This window comes from Aptenodytes patagonicus, chromosome 1 (assembly GCF_965638725.1).
Source record: "Aptenodytes patagonicus chromosome 1, bAptPat1.pri.cur, whole genome shotgun sequence".
Lineage (NCBI taxonomy): Eukaryota > Metazoa > Chordata > Aves > Sphenisciformes > Spheniscidae > Aptenodytes > Aptenodytes patagonicus.
This window is the reverse complement of record NC_134949.1, coordinates 159007456-159029635: the sequence shown is the minus strand read 5'-3', so window position 1 is coordinate 159029635 and position 22180 is coordinate 159007456. Positions and strand designations below refer to the sequence as shown.

General features: G+C 42.0%; 1 protein-coding gene across 2 annotated transcripts in view; it reads right to left on the bottom strand.

The window, feature by feature from the left end:
* Positions 1-17521, bottom strand: part of GRTP1 (growth hormone regulated TBC protein 1) — a 39303-nt gene extending 21782 nt beyond the window's left edge. The window contains exons 1-4 of one of the 2 annotated variants that reach the window (XM_076360647.1): positions 17363-17521; positions 15326-15477; positions 8320-8478; positions 936-1060 (exon numbers count right to left, since the gene is read on the bottom strand). In XM_076360647.1, coding sequence (XP_076216762.1) covers positions 936-1060; positions 8320-8478; positions 15326-15477; positions 17363-17400 — 474 coding nt within the window. In that variant the 5' untranslated portion in view covers positions 17401-17521. Of the gene's footprint in view, positions 1-935; positions 1061-8319; positions 8479-15325; positions 15478-16300; positions 16345-17362 lie in introns of those variants that run through there. The other variant, XM_076360654.1, reaches the window with a different exon arrangement.
* Positions 17522-22180: the final 4659 nt, after the last annotated feature.

Here is a 22180-nt window from a genome sequence, read left to right as displayed (position 1 = left end):
AATTTATGTATTAAAACTGGTTGGGATACACAAAGAGAATTTTTTTTAGTGACTTCAGTCTAGGTTTAAGTCTCTCCAAGTCTTCTCCTCTCCAGATTTCAATAAATACAATTCATATTCTTTTAACTTTGGAACAGTTGTACTTACTGTACTAACTTTCTCAACTAACATGAGGTATAGGTTAGCACACATCTCCTTGGTGAGGAAGGGGAGGAGAGAGGAGAGGACTTAAGTGAACTGAAAACACATTTTGCTGATGACAGTTCCTGCTTCTTTATGATCCTTAAAGATGGCCGCTTTTTTCTTGACTGTCATGAATCAACTTTTATCTTCTTTGTGTCCCACAGGAAACTTTACAGTACTTGGCAGTGGCGACAGGAGCTGCCTTCTAAGCAATATCAGGTTGAATTTCAAACAAGTTTTCTTCTTATTTGCCTGTCTATATTGGGAGATGGCACCAAATAAATGCTACCTCGCCCCCAACTACGTTATGTCACATGAATGCTGGTCTTCCTGTATTTTGAAAAACGTGACAGTGAAAACAAAGGAAATTGAGATCTCATGATGCCTTGTATGTACCAAGGACTGTTTTGGGAAAGATGGCAGGAGGGAGGAAGAAGGAAAGGCAAGCTCGCTTTCTCTTCCTCTCCAAAGCAACTAATCTTGATACAACCACGTGTGATAAAACATTTATTTTGCAGCTAACAAATTGAACCAAACATGATCAAGCTAGCTACAAAAAAGGCCACAGAGAAACTCACAAGGACATTTGAACTCGCCTGAAGAGATTCATTTCCCCCCCTCCGAGGGACATTTTAAAAAACAGAAATAGTTTGTGGATCTGCTTCTAAAAACACACATTCAAATGGGCAAGAACAATTACCATTGGTGAAATGCAGCATTGTTAAAAAAAAACCAAACCAGCGATTACATACCTGACAATATCCTACTGCTTTATTATGATGCCCATATGCTACCAATACGTTGTAGAGTGTATGCTGCAAACAGGGATCAGCAGTTTTGCGGAATTTTACATTATCTGGAAATGTTCTGTTCATGTCTAGACAAAAGGAAAAAAGACCAAAATTAACAGCCGTTCCCTCCTTCACTTTCCAAACAAACTTTTACAGCTCTTCTGAAGTACAACTGAAACTTCACTATGGTTCACTAAACTGTAGTTTTGGTGGATGAATTTTAAGAAACAGCTTTACCTCCATTTTGGCTAAAAGACCATCTGCATTCAAGGATAATCTATTCCTAGAAAGATTAATCCTATTAGCGTACATAAATCAATTTCAAGCAGGACTAAAGAAATTCTCCAGCAGACTGGACTCTCTCAACGTCTGACTGCAAAGGCTTAAATGAAAGCGAACCAGACATTTAGACTGACAGAAACAACACATAACAAATTTAGCCAAGTGGCATGAAATGAGCTGCGCCTCTAGGAAAGCATATTCTCATAACAAATCAGATGAACTTTCAATTGACTTATTCAGTGAACTCCTACCAAACAGTCCCGAAAGGCTAAAAAAAAAAGTCCTGTTCCTGCAGCTGGTGACTTCCACTTAAAATCACCTTTTTAAAGTTTTTTTAAGTTTCTCCGTGATGTGACCATGAGAAAAGTTGTTTCTTCATTGGTGCAAGATCACCGAGAAGGAGAGTGATTTTTGATATCCAAGCAGCAGAGCACATCCCACATGCTTCAAGCTCAATCCTAAACCAAGTAAGGACTATGCAATTACTGACACTTCAAAACATTCATTTCTTCCAGACCAAACATGAATAGTACGACTCATCTCTCCTTACAAAGGTCTAAAAATTAGACACGCAAGTTTGAGCTAGTCACCCAAAACTCCTTTTAGTTGTTGGAAAGCAACAGGCAGAGTTAATTTTTGGCCTGCTTCACTCTTTATAGAGGGAACCCAAGGTCACTAGTCCAGACTTGTGCATTTGATTTTTAGGTGTTTAAGTTGGGGAGAAAAATCCTATTCAAAAATAACTTTGAAGATTTTCAAAACCCAAGGCTTAGTAATAAAATATGAATAGTTGTTTTGGTTATATTTAAAATATGAATAGTTGTTTTGGTTATATTTAACAACAACAAAAAATTGGGTTAAAGTTAAAATAAAAATAAAAATTCAGTAACAGCACTACTGTACAGATATCTATGTCCTAAGAGTTATCACTTCTTATCAGCCTTTTCCTGCATAAAGGAAGAAGTCTGTTACAGCTTTGACACAAAGTTGAGCTGTAAGCAACCAAGGGAAGAAAGCTCCCCAAAATCACAAGTAGTGTAATGGAAGTCACAAGCATTAAAAAGTTATCGCACTAATCACTATTTCTTCCTTTTGAACAAATCATTTACAGAAATGGGAAGGCGGGGAAATATTTCACTTCACCTCTCATGTGACTGAAAAGAAAAAGAAACACACAAGGAAAAAGACAATTTTTAAAAGGACTTGAGCAACAGCCAGTCATAGAATAAACAAACTTGTTTTGTTTCTTCTTGGTAGAAAGAGCAGCATAGTATTTGCATAATCGAAATTTTTTGTTTATTAAAGTATATGCTGGATGTTACAGAAAAGATTAATGCTGACATTTCAGTTATGGCTCTTCCCCTCAGCTATGCAGAGCAAGGGTGAGGGGGGGAGTACGAAAAGTCCATCGCATAGAGAGCAGAGACTACTCAGACTGAACTCATCTTTAATTTCACAACCTGAGGAAGGCCTGCAGTTGAGAGAATCAGCTCCAATTTGCTTTCTGATTGCAGAGCATGTTTTCCCCGCAAGGACTGGGGGAAGTCTTCCCTAATTTCATGAAGGATTTAAAACTTTTCTTTATATTTAGTAACAGCATTTTAGTTTGGGGAGAGGAGACTGGGACAAAAACAAGATACAAGAGCTAGAAGTCTTTACCCCTAATAGAAGATATAGGGTATGGTTTCACAGGACTCCTTGTGCCAGATTATTATTTTGAGCGCACCAAGAGCAGGGGGTCCTGCTTCCTCTCCATCCTCCCCTTTCTGCTCCATTTGCATGCTCTCCCTCTTCCTCCAGCTCTGAGGCTCCTCTGACTGCAAGGTGAGGGAAGTCAACCCTCTCCCCAAGCGCACACAAACTGCTGTGTTTTACCGTACTACAAGAAGACTGCCAGACATGACTTGAGGCAAATGGCAGGAGCAGGCGAGAGCTGTTCATTTGGCTTGAGCGCTTACCCGCACTTTACTACACCTGTCCCAGAGGAGACATCCAAACACCTCCTTCTCCTGCTCCGTGAAGCCCACCCTCTGACCTGCTATCCATTAACCTACTTCATTCTTGATAGACATTAGCATCCAAAGAAACACAGCCTCAAACTAGTCCAGTTTGGGGAAAAAAAAACATCAGAATTGTTTTCAAGCAGGGAAATGAACATTAGAACTTTATACTGCTAGGTAAACCCCAAAACTACGACCATCTTGTGGCCGTGTGCAGATCTGCTGGCTATAACCAAACTAGGTATAGGAGCATGGGACCAGGAAGAAGGCCACAAAGAAAAGACTAGCTACTCCTTTGCAGTAAACTCAGATTAAATCCCAATAGCATTTTTTAGATGATCTTTCAGTGCTGTGAGGTGGCAGTATTATGCTGCTGTGAAATAAAACCAACAGCTTTCCTTTCCTGTTGATTTATCTCTGTGCAGCAACCATGAGGAGACCATTGGCTTGGTTCTTCCCTTTCATAGGTCTGCAGTATTTCTACCTCCCATTCAGTAATACAAACATAGGCAGAAAGCCACATTAGCCTCAGTTTATAAAACAGACATCTATTTTGGTACCTGGAATCACAATTGTTGATGCTATTTCCAGAGTAAAGAGATTTAAATGTGCGGTCAAGAAAAGAAAACAAATACTTTTGTACCAGTCTTGTGCTTTTCATATTTAGGGTACTTCAAAAGTCAGGCACCTACAAGTCAACCTTCATCTTGCTATCTCATCCTTTCTGTTCTTACCTTCCCTTCATATCCAGGTGCTTCCCACTCCCAGACACAGTGCCCAGTAAATTACACAAGTACTTTTATAACTAACATCCTCTACTCCACTTACAGTCACTTCTTGGCTACTGCTACATCCGTAACTTGCATCTGATCTGAATAGCTTCCAGTCAGGTAATTTTTTTTTTTTTTTTAAACTTATTAAAGAGCAGACAAAAATTCACCTCAACTGCCAACTACAAGCATTCAAAAACTCCACTGCAAATCCCCAGAATAATGAGGTTAGGTCATCAGTTACAACTTGTAAAAAATAATATACTTAAAGGGTATTTTAAATTTGTTATAACTGGATATTTAGGACTCATCTTCAAGCTTTTCCCTGCAACACCTGGAACGAGAAATTATTTTGGAGGCTTGGGGGTTTTTTTTGGTTTGTTTTTTTAAGTTAAGGTCAAGTTTGCTATCAACTAAAACCAGAGAAACTGAGCCTGACACTCTCCACTACCAGCACCAAGTAACAGTTCTTGCTTGCAGCAATCAAGAAAGCAAACAGGGTTAGGGTTTCCTACGAAAGAACAATAATGCCACTGTGTAAATCTGAGAAGCATCCACATAAATTCCAGTCCCCTTCATCTCCAAAAGGTGATATCAGAATTGGAGAAGAACTGCAGAAGAGAATGGCAACAAAGATCATCACAGGTATGAAATGGCTACCATACATAGTATAAAACAAGGCAAATTAGAGCTCCTTAGTTTGGAGGGAGATGTTTATGAGCAAGACAGCACAAATCTGCAAAATCATGAGCAAGGTAAATGACATGGAAAAGGAACAACCAGAGTTTTCTTGTGAATTTTTTCCCCATCCAGTGTTATTAACTACAAACGTGTGGCATATGACTCAGGAACTCCACAAACCACAGATAACTGGAGACTAGGAAAAACATTCTGAGGAGGTATCACTACACACTTTACTCCTCCAGTTCTTCCTTTAGCTGTTCTGGTAGACAGAAGGCCAGACGAGGTAGCCATTTGGATATGACCTGATATGGCTTCTCTTACAGAGAGCCAGAAGAGCTGACACTGCTGTTCCCCTTGCTCTTGCACGGTTAAATGCCCTAAACACACGTGAAAATTCCCAACCTTCACTAATAGTTTAACCCCATTCAGAGAAGCTTATTAGTGCTTTGATAGTAGAATATTCACTGTCTCCAGTGAAGTGGCAATGGCTATTGTTTGAATTACTTTTCTGAACCCATCATAAACTAAACTAAGATCCTGCAACTACTATCCAATCCACGCAGTCAGATCCTGATGCCAGCAGTCACGCAGTGCGGCACAGGCTCAGGGGTCTGACTGATAAATACCAGACCCTGGGTTTCACAGCACCTACAACTCCTCCTCATGAAATGCAAGAGTGGAAACGTGGATATTAGCTGCATGCAAGAGGACTTGCAGACACAGACACACTTACTCTGACATTCAATGGCCCGGCCTAAGGGGGGCTTACTGCTAGGAAGCTACATCAACTTAGACCCCAGCCTTTCTGTAACCAGCACGTAGCCTTTCCATTAGGAAGACAGCCACATTTTATCCTGCCAACATCATTTGTCCTACTAAACTTTACTATAATAGGGCATGAACAACAAAGCTCAGTAGGAATGCATGCCCTTCTAAATGCGTACGTAAACTAAGCCATGAAAATTTCCATCAAAATTTAGAGACCTGCATTCTTTAAGCTCTTATTTTTATGCTTAGAGTAAGAAGCCTGCTCTCTCCTACGTTTCTCTTTAAAAAAAAAAAAGTATCTTCAAACAGCAAATACCATATAAAACAAAGTCAGCAATAAAGCCCATCAGTTAAGAATCAGCAAGTTAAAGAGCAAAAATGGTGAAAGGGCAGTTTAGATTTATTTAGCTGAAAGACTTCTACTGCTGTTATTAATCAGATTTTTCTTTAAAGATTAGACCATTTCTCTATACAGTCTACCTGCACTTTTTAACCTGATTATATCCCATTAAAGACATTCCCATATTGAAAATAAGTTCCAAACATACGTGAAAATTGTTTGGAGCTTCTGGCTATGTAAAAGAAACAGGACATATTGGCTTTTACACATATTTTAAATTGAATTTGAAATAAAGTCTTTGGTTGGCCTTGTCTTCCTGCCCCTCCCCCTGAAAAGAAAAAAAGAAAGCGTGGTTGCTGTTCTCTTGTTTTTAAACTGCAGCATTGTCCTGGGCTATAACTTTACAGCTAGACTGCAGAACTAAACACAGCACAATTGCCTGAAAAATTTGGAAACTGCAGACATGAAAAGTGAACAGCAGCAAGGTTCCACATCTTACTTTAGTCTATTGTTAAAAACAGCTACAGTGATGGGACAACAACACAGGCAGAAACAAACTGAATGTCAAACAACAACTCACACTGAAACAGTCCTCAGCTAAAGCCCGCTATAAAATTTGCACTGTCAACAGGAGCACTAAGTTTATTAAACACAAAGTTTCCATTCACCTTAAGTACTTTGCTCCTTCGGTCCCTTGTACTTCACATTGTTTCTTCCATCCTGAAGGGAAATCTATCACTCTGGAGGCCGAGGTCCTCTTTTTATTTTTTTTTTTTCCTCCAATAAAACCCTCCAACCCATTTTTTTTTTATCCCTTCTCTCACTTGCTCCTTGTTAGTTTTCTCTTCTGCAGTTTTCCAACCGATGCAGTAGCTCTTCCAAAACTTTATTTCCTCCACAATTCACAAATAGATTTTTATCTTCTTCCATTATTTTTCCTCCCCCACAGATATATTTTTATTTCATGGTATAACCTGTATGAAAAGCCACCTACTGTCATGATATGACCCTTCATGTCATTGTCTAGTACTGGAGAAGAAATTGTTTGCAACTCCCTCTTGCAGCAATTGTACCCCAACTGAATACAGTTTGATCCTTCTCCAGGCCCTTACCAAGGCTGGCTTTGGAAAGTCATCTTAGTAGCTCCCTCTGTATTCACAGTTAGACCTCTACCGTTTCTAGTTCTGAGCAGGATATGAGCCTTAAGATTTCTGGCTAGTCTTCATATTTGTAGGAACATGAAAGTTTATGCTCTAAAATGCCTTACTAAGGCGTGTAGTCCCAAAAGCCCACAGTGCTGCTGCTGCTGTTGCGGGGAGAGGCGGAGGAGAAACTCAGCATAAACCAAAAAATGTTCAGATGGTTATCCAACTCGAATAAACATCCATAAAGCCCCAACTTCAACTACCTGGCTTTTTCAAGAGGAAAAAGATGACAACTGCACCTGCCATTCTAACAAAACCACCTCAGCATTGTGCTTGTCCAGAGTACAGCCCAACCTCTTGACTCATTAATTGGGCAACTCAGCCAGTACGAGCTTGTCTACAAAAGCTCCGCTGCAGCGGAGCTGCAGGTTGAAAAGTTTCAGGACAAATACCAGTTACATCAAACTTCTACTTGCTTGTCCTCCCCTACTGCCTCTTTTAAACACCCAGTGGGCCAGTCTAAGGCCTGGTTGCCCTAATACCCTGTCACCAATATCGGCCACTGATCAATGTTCACAGATAGCACATATGAAACTGGATTAGTAGAGGAAGGGTATTTCTCCTCCTACACTTCCCTTCTTTCAGGGATTTACATTTAGTGTTTAGGATTTCATGCATCAGGTGGATTTCCCCACCCCTCAGTTTGTCAAATTCCTTTTTAAACCAGTTTGTACTTCTAGCCTCAGCAGCACCCTCCAGTAACAAGTGTCACAATTCAGTGATGTGCTCTTCTAAACCTGCAGCATGGCACATTTCATTCAGTGTCCTTGGTTCTTATGTTACAAGAAACAAATAACAATTGCTCCCCATCCACCCTCTCTACACCATTTATAATTCATATAGCTTTATCAGCAGCTTTTTCTCAGCAGCTTTTTCTCAGCAGTCTTTTTCCTCAAGCTGAAATCCTAGCATACTTCACCTGCCTCATACGAACACTGTACCACATCTTCAACCATCCCTGCTGCTCTTCCAGTGCCCTACTAGGACAGAAGTAAGGAGAAACAGACCCAAGGACAGGTTACAAAGTTGTAACTCTTCAGTCACTTAGGAGACAACATAATGTTTTCTAGTTTGTTCTCTGTTCCTTCCCAAATAATTTCTAATCTTCCTTAATGCTTTTGACCACATGATGAACCTGGGAAGATCTGTGCTGTTAAAGAACTTATGGCTAATCTAATTTACATGTTAATTCAGCACTTAAACCGCTACTACAGAAATGTAAGTTTTCCATAACATAAATGTTAGAGATCAAGTTAAGGACATAGGATGGATAAACAGTGTTATCAAGACAATAACCTGTTTTGATTGCTTCAACCAGCTTGTCATTCTTCTCTCCTTCAAGCAGTCTGTGGTAATAGCCAGGGTTTTGTTCCATGTTGGTTTGGGCCCCACTCACAATCATCCAGATCAATGCACGGTGTTCATTGGGGATGCCTTTCCTGATATATCTCTTCACTGCAAAACAAGAAGTTTGGTGGTTTGTTTTTTAAATAAATAAAAAAATCCAGCTGTACTTTTCTTTTGGAAATGAGCAACAGAAAGTTGAGAAGTCATAGGAAAACTCTTGACTAGAGACTATTCTGCTTTCTCTCCAATGCTACCATTTAGGATAAGCATTTCCTTCTCAGCTACACAGTATATTTTAAATTCACTTCTATGTTCTTGCCACTCAGACTCCCCACACAGATCTCCAGACCCAAGCTTTCCTCCCTCCTCTGTTCCCCTATTAGGATTTTGAATCGTTTCCTCTTCTTCCCGCCTTTCTGAATGGAGATATGAACAGCAAAGTTTCCCCTTAATCTTCGTCCTTTTTCATTCAGATGAGTGCTGACTTTTTCCTTCCCTACATTACCAATGGCCTCTGACATGATAACCCTTTCCATTTGCTTGGTTATGCTCTAGCATACATGGCTATGTTAACATAACCCGAGGATTTCAGCTTAGCACCTAACCACTGAAATCATAGCAAACTCTGAGAAATATGAAATATGTGGCTACTGTCTAAATGAGCTTCTGGAAGAACCGGTGAAGTGAGCAAGCAGCAGATGATTTTTCCTAGAATAACCAGGGAAGTCTTTTCAAATCTAAAGTAGCTCTTATCTGCTGCATCATATTCATCATCAGGGTGTGCTTTGGGGTTTTTTTTAAAGCAGATGATTCAGTGCAAATAACTAGGATGCAAGATTGCAGGAAGAAGCATCAGGCTAATGACAGCCAAAGCAGCTTCCTCCTGGGAATGGTATGAAAAATATTAATAAGGACCCAGTGCTGCTCATTGGTACATAATCCTAAATCAGCATTACCCCTTCTGATCCAAAAAGACAGCCAAATATTTGAGATCCTTCTGCTTTTTCCAGGGAGAAGAAACTGACAAAGGAACCAGACATTTCTTACTAAATGAATGAGACTGTATCAATTAGAGTATCAACTTCTCCTCCCTAAATTCTATGGGACTCAAATGAGAGTGGGGATTTTTATTCTGCCTACACACAGACACACACATTACCTGATCATTACCTGATCTGGTTTTATCCAATCACAAAGATCTGTAACTCAAGACAAATGTTGCCCGAATGAAAGGCCTTAAAAACAGCAGAGTGAAACAAGGTTTTACAACAACTCGGCCAGCCACCTTCTAAATACATTCCACCTAATTGCAGCTGCCTATCCTTTAGGAGCCAAAGCTGTTTTCCCAGTGTCAACAGAGAGATCCGTGCATCTCTAACGGGCATTTCACCCACCTAAAATCTGGTACTTTCTCCCACAGAAACACTCCTACCCTCAACATTTGCAATAAACACCTGGTCTTCAGGGTAAAGTTTTTGTTTAGCTTTTCGATGAGGATTTATACTATGGGTTACAGTCTCTACTGTTCTAGTTCTAAAGTAACTTTAACTACAACCTTCTTTTAGACAGACTGGAAATAATGTACTTGTTTCTATGGTTGTTTAATAATCCCCACTTCATCTTTTTTAGAAGATTTTGAACTCTAATGCTCAAGAAATCCCATAGATGGACATAGCAAATGCAGGAATGAATATGAGGAACCAGTCCCATTTAGGTCAACAAGAAGAGACATTCGGATGAGTCTGCGAATGTCTCCAGAAGCAAACTTACTAGCTAAATTACTGGATTATCATATTCTAACATATAATTCCAATGGTATTTTTTTCTGGAAAAACTGTCAATTCTGAAAGCACAGCCAACATCCACATCCAGCCACACACATTAAATTCAAGAGAAGCAGGGATAAGCCTTTGACACTGGCACAAGGGGAAAGCAGCCCTGCAGCACAGCATACACTCATTATTCCTCAGTGTCATCGTTCTCATGGTAATAGACAGCCAGAGGCTTGTATCGCCCCAAGTGACTACCTACCCCAGCTCCCCCACTCCCCGAGGAATAGAAAAGCCCTTTACATGGTGCTTTTCTTCCTCACACCATTATCATACTTGCCAGGGTCTGCAAACTGGCATACAGAAGCAGCAAAGTAGTTTTGAAAATAAGGACAGTTGCAATTTAATATGTTTTTTATATATACGTATTATTTATATATGTCATATTCTACACATTAAATTATATTGTTTTATACAAATAGGTATTTATTTTGTTTTCTGTAGGCCCTCTTCCACATTATCCTCAGGAACTAAAAAGCCCACGACAACAGCCCACACTGCAGAGTATCCTCCCACTGTAACATTTAAGAAGCTTTCACAGATGAAGCCGCATTGTGCATGTGTCTCCAATCACATATCCGACTCCAATTGTAAACCAGGGGCTTGATCTCAAAAGTAACACTGCTAGATACCACCAAGCCCTGAGTATCCACGTGCAGAATCACTCCCAGGACAACCACAGTGTACACAACACAGTCTAAGCTTTAAAACATGTGTAGTAAAGAAATATCTTTATGTGAAATTTTTGCCTCTGTTCATAAACAAAATATGAAACATCAATTTTTAAGCCAAAAAAATCAGTCTTAATTCCATTACCTCTGACACCCAGTGCCAGTTTCTGCAGGTTTAGAGTCACACTTACTAATATGTTTTTCTTGTTACAAGAAAAAACAGCTACATGATAGGGTAGCAGTCTAGAAGTGCTGATAAATACCCAAAATAACTTCAAGAAAAAAATATGCAGAAAATAACATTTTCCAATACTGTGCACTACTTATAGTAACAAGATTTAAAAATAAGTAAATCACTTTAAACCTGCCTGTCCTTGTTTAATGGTAGAGTATGAGAATTTTGGAGGTTTTTGCTTCTAGGTAAACTTGTATTTACCTCCCCCCCCCCACTAACATTGTTTCACTCTACACCATAGACTACATTTATGTAGGAAAACCCCATTTAAAAACAAAAATTATCTCATCTAAAATATTAGCAGAGTGTGATTTTGAGAAGCACCTGCACTTTTCAGTTACTTTCTCAGTTACTAACAATTACTGTTGAATGCTGAGGAAACTAACTTGGACCCTAGAGGAAAGAGTCTACAAAAGAGCTGAAAACAGCATACAACAAGGAATTGAAAGTTTTATTTTATGAATACATCACAGAAGAAACAAAGCAGATCTGCGCTGTAAATGTTCAAGTTACAGTCAAACATGAAACATAAGATGCTCCTTCCTTCCTCCAACCCCTGGGCTGGAACAGAAGTGCTCCTGTTATAATCACTGTTTAGTACCATTACTTTCACCTTCCACTGTATTGGCCTCAAAGACTAGAAAGCACCTTCTGCTACTGGTCAGTTTTGACTAATCCACTTACAGCCAAATTCTTTTACATAGTACGCTTTTGGTCAGAATTAAGCTACTGTGGGCAATTATGTCAGGCAGTTTGTTGCCTGCCTGTAAATAAGCCAGAGCGGAAACCTGTCTTTTGGTCCCATAAAGATAGCAGCTTGTCGTGGTTTAACCCCAGCCGGCAACTAAGCACCACGCAGCTGCTCGCTCACTCCCCCCCGGTGGTATGGGGGAGAGAATCGGAAGGGTAAAAGTGAGAAAACTCGTGGGTTGAGATAAAGACAGTTTAACAGGTAAAGCCAAAGCCACACACACAAGCAAAGCAAAACCAGGAATTCGTTCACTGCTTCCCATGGGCAGGCAGGTGTTCAGCCATCTCCAGGACAGCAGGGCTCCATCACGCGTAACGGTTACTTGGGAAGACAAACGCCATCACTCCGAATGTCCCCCCCTTCCTTCTTCTTCCCCCAGATTTATATGCTGAGCATGACATCATATGGTATGGAATGTCCCTTTTGTCAGCTGGGGTCATCCATCCCGGCTGTCCCCCCTCCCAACTTCTCGTGCACCCCCAGCCTACTCGGTGGTGGGGTGGGGTGAGAAGCAGAACAGGCCTTGACTCTGTGTAAGCACTGCTCAGCAGCAATGAAAACATCCCTGTGTTATCAACACTGTTTCCAGCACAAATCCAAAACATAGCCCCATACTAGCTACGGTGAAGAAAATTAACTCTACCCCAGCCAAAACCAGCACACAGCTGAATGGAGAAACCAAAAATTAAGAGGATCTCAGTAGTAGTGGAGAGAGACAAGAGGCAAGTGACTGAACACTGACTGAAAATTCATTCACATGTGCAGAGGAGACAGTGAAGATAACAAGGGTAGAGGGGGAAACAAAATACCAGAAAATAACAAAAAGGAAGAGACTGGAGAATGAGCAAAAGGAACCATCAGCCAAAATTCCCATGACCTGGCCTCCCGGAAGGCTGTAATCCAGAGCAACAGGATATGCTGCTTAATTACCGTTGTTAAAATGTAGTCTAATTATTTTTCTTTACAGTAGAACAGAATTATATACATACATACCACCCTGGATGTGAGGCAAACACAGTAGCATGTGAACATGCCACATTTCCAAACTGGAAAATTACCACAAGTCATCACTTCTTCCTGTTCACCCGGACAGGAATTATGAGCTTCTCTATGTATAAAGACAACTGGGTGTGGAGCTACTGAGATACCACACGTACAATGCCTTTCTTGTCTACTCACAGCAGGATACATTTTGAAAAGGCCCCAGTAGAACTCAAAATAAGGATATGGGTTTGCAGATACAGCTATTGCGTTCAGAGGGGGAAGTGGCAAATCAAACATTCTTCTCAGTTCTAGCTTATGGCCGACCTGCAGCAGAGGGGAAGTTATTCAGAACCAGCAGCCCCTACGCAAAGCTTCAGAGCAACGAAGTCAGGTCCTAGAGGAGGGAAATTCAGTGCATCACCACGCAGACCTTCTGCTCTCTGACTGCCTGCAAGGAAATCACTGCAGGATCATCTTGCAGGATAACTGCTTAAATAATATGCCACAGACTTCAGTCTTAATACTGATATAAGAAGGGAAGTGTTTAAAAATCAGCAATTGTGCAGGTTAACCTGTTGCTCTCTTCTTCTGAGGTATCAGTTGAAGATAATGAGGGAGGCTTATTGTAACAACTTTGAATTTACACTCAGACTACATTTCCTCAACATTATTTATTCCAGTCACTCTCCTTAGAATTACATATATACATGAGAATGCATAGTCTATAAATCCAAGTATCTTTAGCAAAAGTTAGTAATGTCAAAGATGATGCACCAGCCCACAAGGGCTTGCTACAGTCAAGAACTATTGCGTGTGTCCACTCAGTGGATTTATGGTATCCCATTTTTCACAAACAGTAGCCTGTTAGAGACAATTAAAACCACATTAATGGTTACTGCCATTAGGTGTCTAGTGGGGCAGCATGACCATCGATACTGAAGCCTGCTGGACAAGTTGAGAGATTTGGCCAGAGTTTTGGCTCTGAAATAAGACCAAAGGCATTCACACTGTTTGTATCACAGTAGAATTCTGTGTCTACAATGCTGGAACAGGGAACGCAAGGGAAGAGAAATGTAACAAAACTCACAGAAACTGCTAAAAGCTGCCACTGTCACAGTCCACACATTTTATGAGAAGAAGGACATGAATCAAAACCTGAGATTATTTTTCCACGACAACTAGAAGACTAAATTCTGCAGAATCTCAAAATCCTCACTAATTCAAAACACCGCACAGTTATTGCTATATTCAAACTTGACACCCTAAACAAAAGCTTCTTTACATTTGGAAGAAAAAGAAGATAGTAGAAGTGGCTAATTTCTAGTTAGCAGCATATGGTCTAGCAGCTATGGCTCAAACCTACATTTTCTGTGATTCCTCAGCCTTAAAACAGACATCCGTACACCAAATACACTGTTGTACTTAAAATGTCTCACTAGTTATCATCCCATTCTTGGTGCCAAGAAAAACAAACAAACAAACAAACCCTGACCCCAAACCAACAAAACCACTAGAATTAGCAGTCAAAGTCTGCACCTGAAGCACAGCTCTGAACATTCAGCTATGTTACAGTCAGTGCCTGATTAACTTTTGCTTGGTTTTACTCACTTTTGCTTGGTTTTACTCACTTTTTTTCTTTAACATATTGATAGAGAACTCTACCCAACTCCAAAAAACTCCCAAGAGAAAGCAAGCCGAATAGCATCATTAAGAGCAAAGAGGAAAATTTAGATGCTTACATGAAAAAATAACCCAGAGAAAGAGTGGTAGGAAAACGCCCCACCCTTTAGTTTCACAGGATCCCCTGCTACCTTCTGACTCCCTCCATTTATTTCTCCCTGCCTCTCTTGCAAGATAAAACATTACTAGAGGTTTTCTTGCTTTTTGAAGCGGCCATTAACAGTTCCATCAGCATTTTATCCAATGCTGCATTAGCTCCTGCATTAATTTTCCTTTCTTCACTTCGTAAGGCATTTAGCATCAGTTCTTAGTACACACCATTTTAACAGTGAGGTGAACGTCATTTTATAAAAGGAGGATAAGGAAAGCTAGAAAATCTCTGCGATGTAAAAAAACTGTCAAAGAGTCAGCAACTGGGAGCACTAACATCCTGATCCCTGGGGTTCAAGACAGCGTCTTCTACATAATCTCATGTCTTTTTAAAGAGAGCACAGAGCAGCATGCGATACAACAAACAGCCGTAAAACTGCATCTTGAGGTGCCAGTGGCCACAATCTCTGGGTTACAGATATAATAAGATACTGTAGCATATGCCAAGGAAGGATTACTCCTTCGCAAGCTTTAAATCAAATCAACTATCCCCCTAACAACAGCATACTTGCTTATGTATTATTACTGTTTATACTAAAACAGTAGTTTGAAGACAAAAATAGTATTTAACATTCAAAAATTCAAACCAATTTAATACGATTTATATTGGTTCCAACATAATGCACTTTTGCCTATAAATAGACATACAGCTCACCTTTTAAACTCTTCTGTATACTGTTATTCCCCTTTAGGAGCTTGGACCATTTTATTGCTCTTCTAGTGAGTACCACTAGATATCTGGAAAAGAATGCTTCATAGGATGCATAATCGAAGTCTTCTGGCCTTTCAAACCCATATGGATCAACCCTACAAAACAAAAAAGAATTCTTGTACAAGTGTTTCTACATACCTACAGCTGGGAAAAAAAAAAATGCAAGTATGCTTTAAATAACTCCCAGTTGCTATTTCTAAAAGCAGCTCAAAACTCCCTCTTCCCAGCAAAAACCTACTTTACACAAACTGTTACACTTCATTTAGCATATCAAAGCTGTTTAAGTAACTGAATTTAAATATGCACTGTTCAGTCAGTTTTACAGATTTCACCACTTTTAGAAGTAAGGAGTTTTTAGAGCAAAGGATCCGTTGTGTGCAAAATTGACCCAAATTATGACCACACAGAAGTCTGGGAGGTATTTTTCTCTATAATACAAACAGTTGAAAAGTATGAAGGTATAGCACAACAGCTCAAATATGGCCTGGACTCACTTCCACACAGTTTTGCACAGAAAAATGACAACAAAAAGAACAAGTTACAAAGATTATTTTTAGAAGGGCTTATTTCTAAAGTTATCTTCATGAAAGTATACAGTTTGGAAAAAAAAACCCACAAATCCTTGTGTCAACCTTCTTCATATGTAGTATCAAAAATGCTTATTTTATTATCTTTAACAATTTTTCAGTGTTACATCACATCATCTCAGGCAGCACGGCACTGATGGAGCTTCAGAATTGCAAGTCTGATTCTGTTCTAGCTTGATATATCAAGTTGCCTTGCTAAACTAGATTTATGGCAACTTCCCAGGATGCTTTATACCTGGCAATTATCACTCGAGTACAGAGCACTCATAGGCTTCGTTGAAGTTAAATAGACAGAGGAGTCTGTCCACGCAGAAAAGTTTGCAAGACATACATCGAGACTCAACTTCCAAAAACACTGCCTATTTCATTCATGGAGAAGGAGTTTGCCCATGGAGCGGCTCTGGCACAGCCTTCGGTAAACTCCAGGTCACGGGATCGTCACGGGTAGTAAAGCATGAATCAGAAGAGGAACATTTTAATATTCAGACCTCAAATTGGTATTACCTAATCAACACTTAGAAGGGTCACCTTTGTATTCATGTACTCCTCAAATTTGACACAAAAAACACAGGTGTAAAAAACACCGAACCCCCCCGATACAGGTTTCTCTGAAGACACAGAACGTGAGAATGCTCAAAAAATCTTAACACCTCCTCAAAAACACATCTCATGTTTATGACTGCGACTGTCCAGGCAGCAAGTACAGATTAATTTCATGCTCAACTCCATTCCTGAGGTAGAAAGGGAAAATAAAGAGCCAGGAAGTACGGTTTTAAGGAAGTCACCTTCCCTAACCTGCCTCCAGGCAGCGAAGGTTACCTTTACTCCTAGGTGCCCTTTACGTTAACAGCCGCATCGTTTGCCGATCTGTGCCGGGGCTTTCCCCCAGGGAGGAGGCCTCTCCCCCCGGAGCCCCCTCGGCCATTTCCCGCCGGCCTCCGGCCGTTACCTGCGGCTGCCCCTTCATAAACCCCAGCGCTCTGGGAGGAACATTTCGCTCTCCCCGGGTTAACCTGCTCCACATTCACCCTCCAGCCCGGCTCCTCTCTGCCCCCACCCTTCGTGTTTCTCGGCAAGATACCAGCAAGGGGAAAGGCTATTGTACGGGACTACCAAAAAACCCAAACTCCCTGCAAGGCGCTGAGAGTCACCGCTCCTGCTGCCGGCTCGCTCCCTCCCTCAGAGTGCTGCAGATTCACAGGGAAGTCGTAAAAGCAGTATTTTGAAACGTGACCCCCCCCGCCCCGGGAGAGCCCAGGTGGGAGCGGCCAGGCGGCCGCGGTCGGTCCCGGCAGGGGGACGGGCACGGCGGACCCCTCCGGGGGCCGCTGCCAGGCACCCGCCACACGGGCCCGGGGCGAGGGCAGCTCCGCGCCGCTGCCAGCAGCCCTACCTGTACGCCCAGTCCCGCCCGTCCTCTCGCCTCTCCATCGGCCGTCCGCGCTCGGCCTCCCCCCGGCGGGGAGCGCGGCGCCTCGGCCGCGGGGTTGGCTCTCCTCAGGCCGAGTAGCGCCGCGGCCCCATACGGAGCGGCTCCCGAGTTCAACTCTCCTGCCGCCCTCCGAGGGGCGGGGGCGGCCGCCGGGTCCCGCCTCCCATGCCAGGGGCCGGGCGCCGGGCAGGGCAGCTCCGCGCCCGCGGGGCCGGGCGGCGGCGAGGCGGTCTCCCCCTCCCCGCCCCCCGCCGCGTCCGCGGCTCCGCCTAACCTGCGCGGCCCCCGCTCCGCTCCGCGCCGCCGGGCGGGGGGCCTCGGGGGGGGGGGGGCGGTCACCTCAGCGGCAAACAGACGTTGATCTCTTCTGATACTGCTTTAGATTTGTGTATTTCACATGTCTGTCACATCTTGGAAAATATTAAAATATTTTAGTGCGAGGGAAGTGTCTCACTAACATAGGGTGAGAGTGGCTTCAGGTATGGCCCTTCAAACCAAAGGAATTTCCCCATAACTGACGAGAGGAGGTGGTTGTATTAGTATTTAAGTTCACATGGTTGGTTTGGGCTTTTTTTCCCCCCAAGTCCTCGCACTCTTCTCTTTAATTTCCCCAAATAATTCATTAAAGTCAATGCTTTGTTACATTGAAATATTACCAACTTTAGCTTCTGCTGACTTAGTTTCCACCATAAACTAACAGTCATTTAAATATGATTTAAATAATAAATGGTAGGTTGTCAAAAACGTGGAGTAATAATACCCAAAATAATACCCCAAAAGGCTTCCCCATTTCCGGAACCCGCCTCTAACATTAGCACATGGCTCTTTGAATTTGGAGGTGTCAAACAAACCCCAAAACCCACACAGACTCTGCCCTACCTGACTGCCAGCAGCCTAATTCGTAACAGACTGCCTAACAGAAGGGAGAGAGCGAAGTTATATCCCTGCTTGTCCTTTTTGAATCAAGTTCTGACTTTGCACCCAGCAAAGTGCTTGGAAAATTACAGCTACTGCCGGAGAAACACTATCTCGTTCAGCCAGCGAGTAAGAGTTGCTGAAGACAACAGATGGGATTTCACAAGGGAGATCAACAGTTGTTCCCTCCCAGCACGCTCCTCGAGAAAGCTACCTCCTCTCTGTGGGATCAAAGGCAATCACCCACACAGAAATGTGGAAGTAGTTTGGCTCCAATGGCAGGGAAAAATAGAGATTAGTACTTGGTTTAACTGCCATCACAGGGTTTTAAAAGTTCGTGATTGTTCGGCAAAACATAGTATTTTCTTTTTGTGGGAAAATTCTGTGCTTCAGCGGGCGTAGGGCTTCTCTTGCAGGAGGGTGGTCCCGCTCAAATTACTGTGCAGTGTCACGAACGCACTCGGGTACTGGCAGGACTGGAACCTGATTACAAACCACCCCGGGGAGAGCCGGCCGGTGCCTGTGCCAAGCCTCTGCTTTGACATCCTGCCAGCGTTGCCTTGGCGGAGCGTAGGCAGAGGCACGCTCTGCAAACAGCTCTGCCCCAGTGACTTGGTCAAAGTCGCATAGAAAATCCTTGGCAGAGCTGTGAATAGAAGGAGGTGATGGTGTCCCACGGAAGAGAAGAAGGAAGCCTCAGTTAGGCAGAATACCCCCTTCTCCTGAATCCTGAATCCGCAGGCTTGTTTGGTAACAGGGTTATACTTCACCTGGCAAGGTCAGGCTCTTCGGTGCATGTTCCTTTTAAAATGGATCCGTCTAAAGTTCCCTGCAAACAACAGATTGTTTCTGTGATTAATTAAGGGAACATCTGCAGTGCATCAAGGGTAGCCTTGTGTATACCACGGTGCATTTTTACTGACGGCAAGCCTTAAATGTTATATACAGTTTCTGTTGCTCTAATACAAGCATAACAACTTTGTGGTTCACTCAGATTTATGCCTACTTCACACAAAGGCTCCTATTTAGAAACTTGACATAACTCCTGGTAAGGAAGCTGCTTAGAATGTTAATTGATTAATAGAAATAATTCCTAAATTTCAGTGCTAATTTGCAACAATAATTGCATCCCCATATTGTGGCTGATAATATGAACCAGCCTACTGTCTGGCAATAGATAATACCTCAGTTGTCCTTCACAGGGTATCAATGCTGCTCTCTTCTGGGCAGATTATATCATGCTGCTTTTAAAGGCATGCAAAGAAACCAGTGCATAAACCCTCGAATCTGAAAACTGCATGTGCTTGGTGTTGTGATCAGCAGAAAAGGATACGATTTACTTCTGATCCTTTAATTCTGAAGGAGTTGGTGGCAGTGGCAGAGTGCAGGAGGGCAGACTTAGGTGACGTTCAGACCGTTGAAGCTCACAGCCTTCCTACCTACCACCTGGCACAAAGGAAATGTACCTCATGTAACCTTTTTTCCCCCCCCTTTTGCATCTGAACCTTATCCCTGAAGTTTTTACATTATGGTGAACGTGTTTGGTAGAAATTCCCATCCTGCTGCTGCCAGAGTAAGTCCTTAAAATAGTGACTTCCCTTTAAGGGTAGGCATTTAGATGTGTTCCCTGCAAAGGCAGATGAAGACAGCAGGCAAGTGTTTCACAGGCTGAGGCATTCAAAGCTTTACTTGTCTTATACCATGTATTTTAGTGAGGAAGGCTTCCCTGCTTGTGTTTGCAGAGCAGTTGTTGTTAAATAACAATAGCAGCAAAATTTTCAGCCTTGTCAGGAATTAGTCTGGGATGGCTTTAGGCTTCCCAGAACTGTGAAATGTGCACTACGCCACATGTGCTTGGCGTACCGGCAGCGCTGAAACGTAGTGTAGCTCCTCACATACCACCCCGAAGCCTGTTGTTACTTTTAGGCCAGAACTGGGGAAGGAGCATCAGGAGAAAACCTTTGATAACATCTGTGCCTGGAAGTATTTTCTCGGCTGCCTGTGGGGGCCATAAGGATTCTTTATCCGTCCAAGAATGGAAGAAATATTTTTATTATTTTGTGTATCATAAATGTGTCATTTTTCTTGCCCAAGGTTCTTTTCGCTGGCTGCAGGGAGGTCAATGAAAAGAAATTGTTAGGGGGAAGAAAAGTTAGGACCAAGAAAGGGATAAGATGTGTGTGGATATAGCGTGCCTACTATTTTTAAGACAGCACGGGTGAGTCTGTTCATTGAGAAATACCTGTGAGAAACACCATTCCCAGCAAAGCTAGCAGCTCTGCTTTTCCAGATCCAGACAGTAAGTTTTAAAAAAACCCTAACAGCTCACAAAATGGTTAATAGCCCCTGTTTAGAAAATGTGAATGCAGCAGCACTGGAGAAGAGATAAAAAGATAATTCTTGCTAGTGACTGGGTGTTCTAGTATCCCAAGTAAGCGATGAAATTCCCACAGCATACGTGGCTTCCCTAGCTTGTGTGGTTTGTCATACAGCCACTCGTCTTTGTGTCTGTACTTAGTAAACCACTCCAGGCAAGCGTACCCTGCTTTGTTGGAGCTCTACTCTGAATCCATTTGGCTTGAGCTACTTTCTCATGATCTGACAAAAATCTGCTACCCCATACTTGGGGAAAACAGTTTAGATTAAGCAGATTTGGCAGTATAGAAATATCCAGTAAGAAGTAAACATATGTGTATATATATAGATGTATTTTAATCACTGCAAGTCTATACGCTAACCTAGGCACAATGTGCCCCAGGACTAGACAACTCATCCAGCTAACGAGGTTAAGGAATGCCACCATGACATCCAGACACCTTTGGTTCCTGTTACAACCAGCTACCTACCAAGTTTAGTGAACCTTCGCCTATGTATGGATTGAGGCTCTGGACAGATAATGAAATGCTGAACTTGCTCCATATTTTTGTCCCAGAAAATTGCATCATGTTTACATAATTGTAGTCTGCAGGCCTGATTAAACCTGTTCACGTGAATGGTTCCAACAGCAGTCACTGAACTTTAGAACAGACTGCATAGCAAGGACAGACACATATTCAAAAAAATTAATTTCCTCTATTCCCTGAAGGCTTCACAGCTTCATGTCTATGAAGGTTATTAGCTGGTAGGACAAGTTACAGACCCACGTGTAGTCTGGGAAGTGCCAGTATTTTGATTACTCTCAGTATGACTGTGGCCCCAGGAGTCAAAGCATACTGATATGAGCAACTATAAAAAGGAGCTCTAGAGCTTGCTGCATACCACTGCAGCCACCTGGAGAATCAACATTACCCATGGAAATCTCTGCAGAAAGGTCTTTGCACTCAGCTGCCATCCTCCAGCTGCGTCAGAAAAGAAGGCTCAAGGCTGTAAGTGACAATGCTGGAAACAGCAGGCAAAGAGAAATGATATGGTAGTGAAAAACACGGCAAAATTATATGTCAGCAGTGATATGGAAAAAATACTTGAACATTACTAGCAGGAAGGGTTCCTAAGACAAGGATGTCCTTAGAAAAAGGTCAGTAGCTATCACAGACCAGTAACCCAAAGGTGTGGAATTGAGTAAACCAAAAGAGAGGTTCATAGTGGTTAATTACTCGATGAATCTAGCGTAGGTCAGGCTGCAACTTTGTAAAACGTTTCTTATTTCAACAGACAAAATGAAGTATTTTCTAAATGGCTTTGTTCTGTTGTTTTTTTGTTTTTGTTTTTCCTTATCTACTTGAATGATCATGAGGGATATGCTGAAAGCACTTTAAATTCATGCTGATGATGTTTACTTTCCTGGCTGCATGAGTACAAGGCTTATAACTGAACTTTGAAATTTTGCAGGGAAAGATGACAGACAAGATTGGAGAATATTAACTT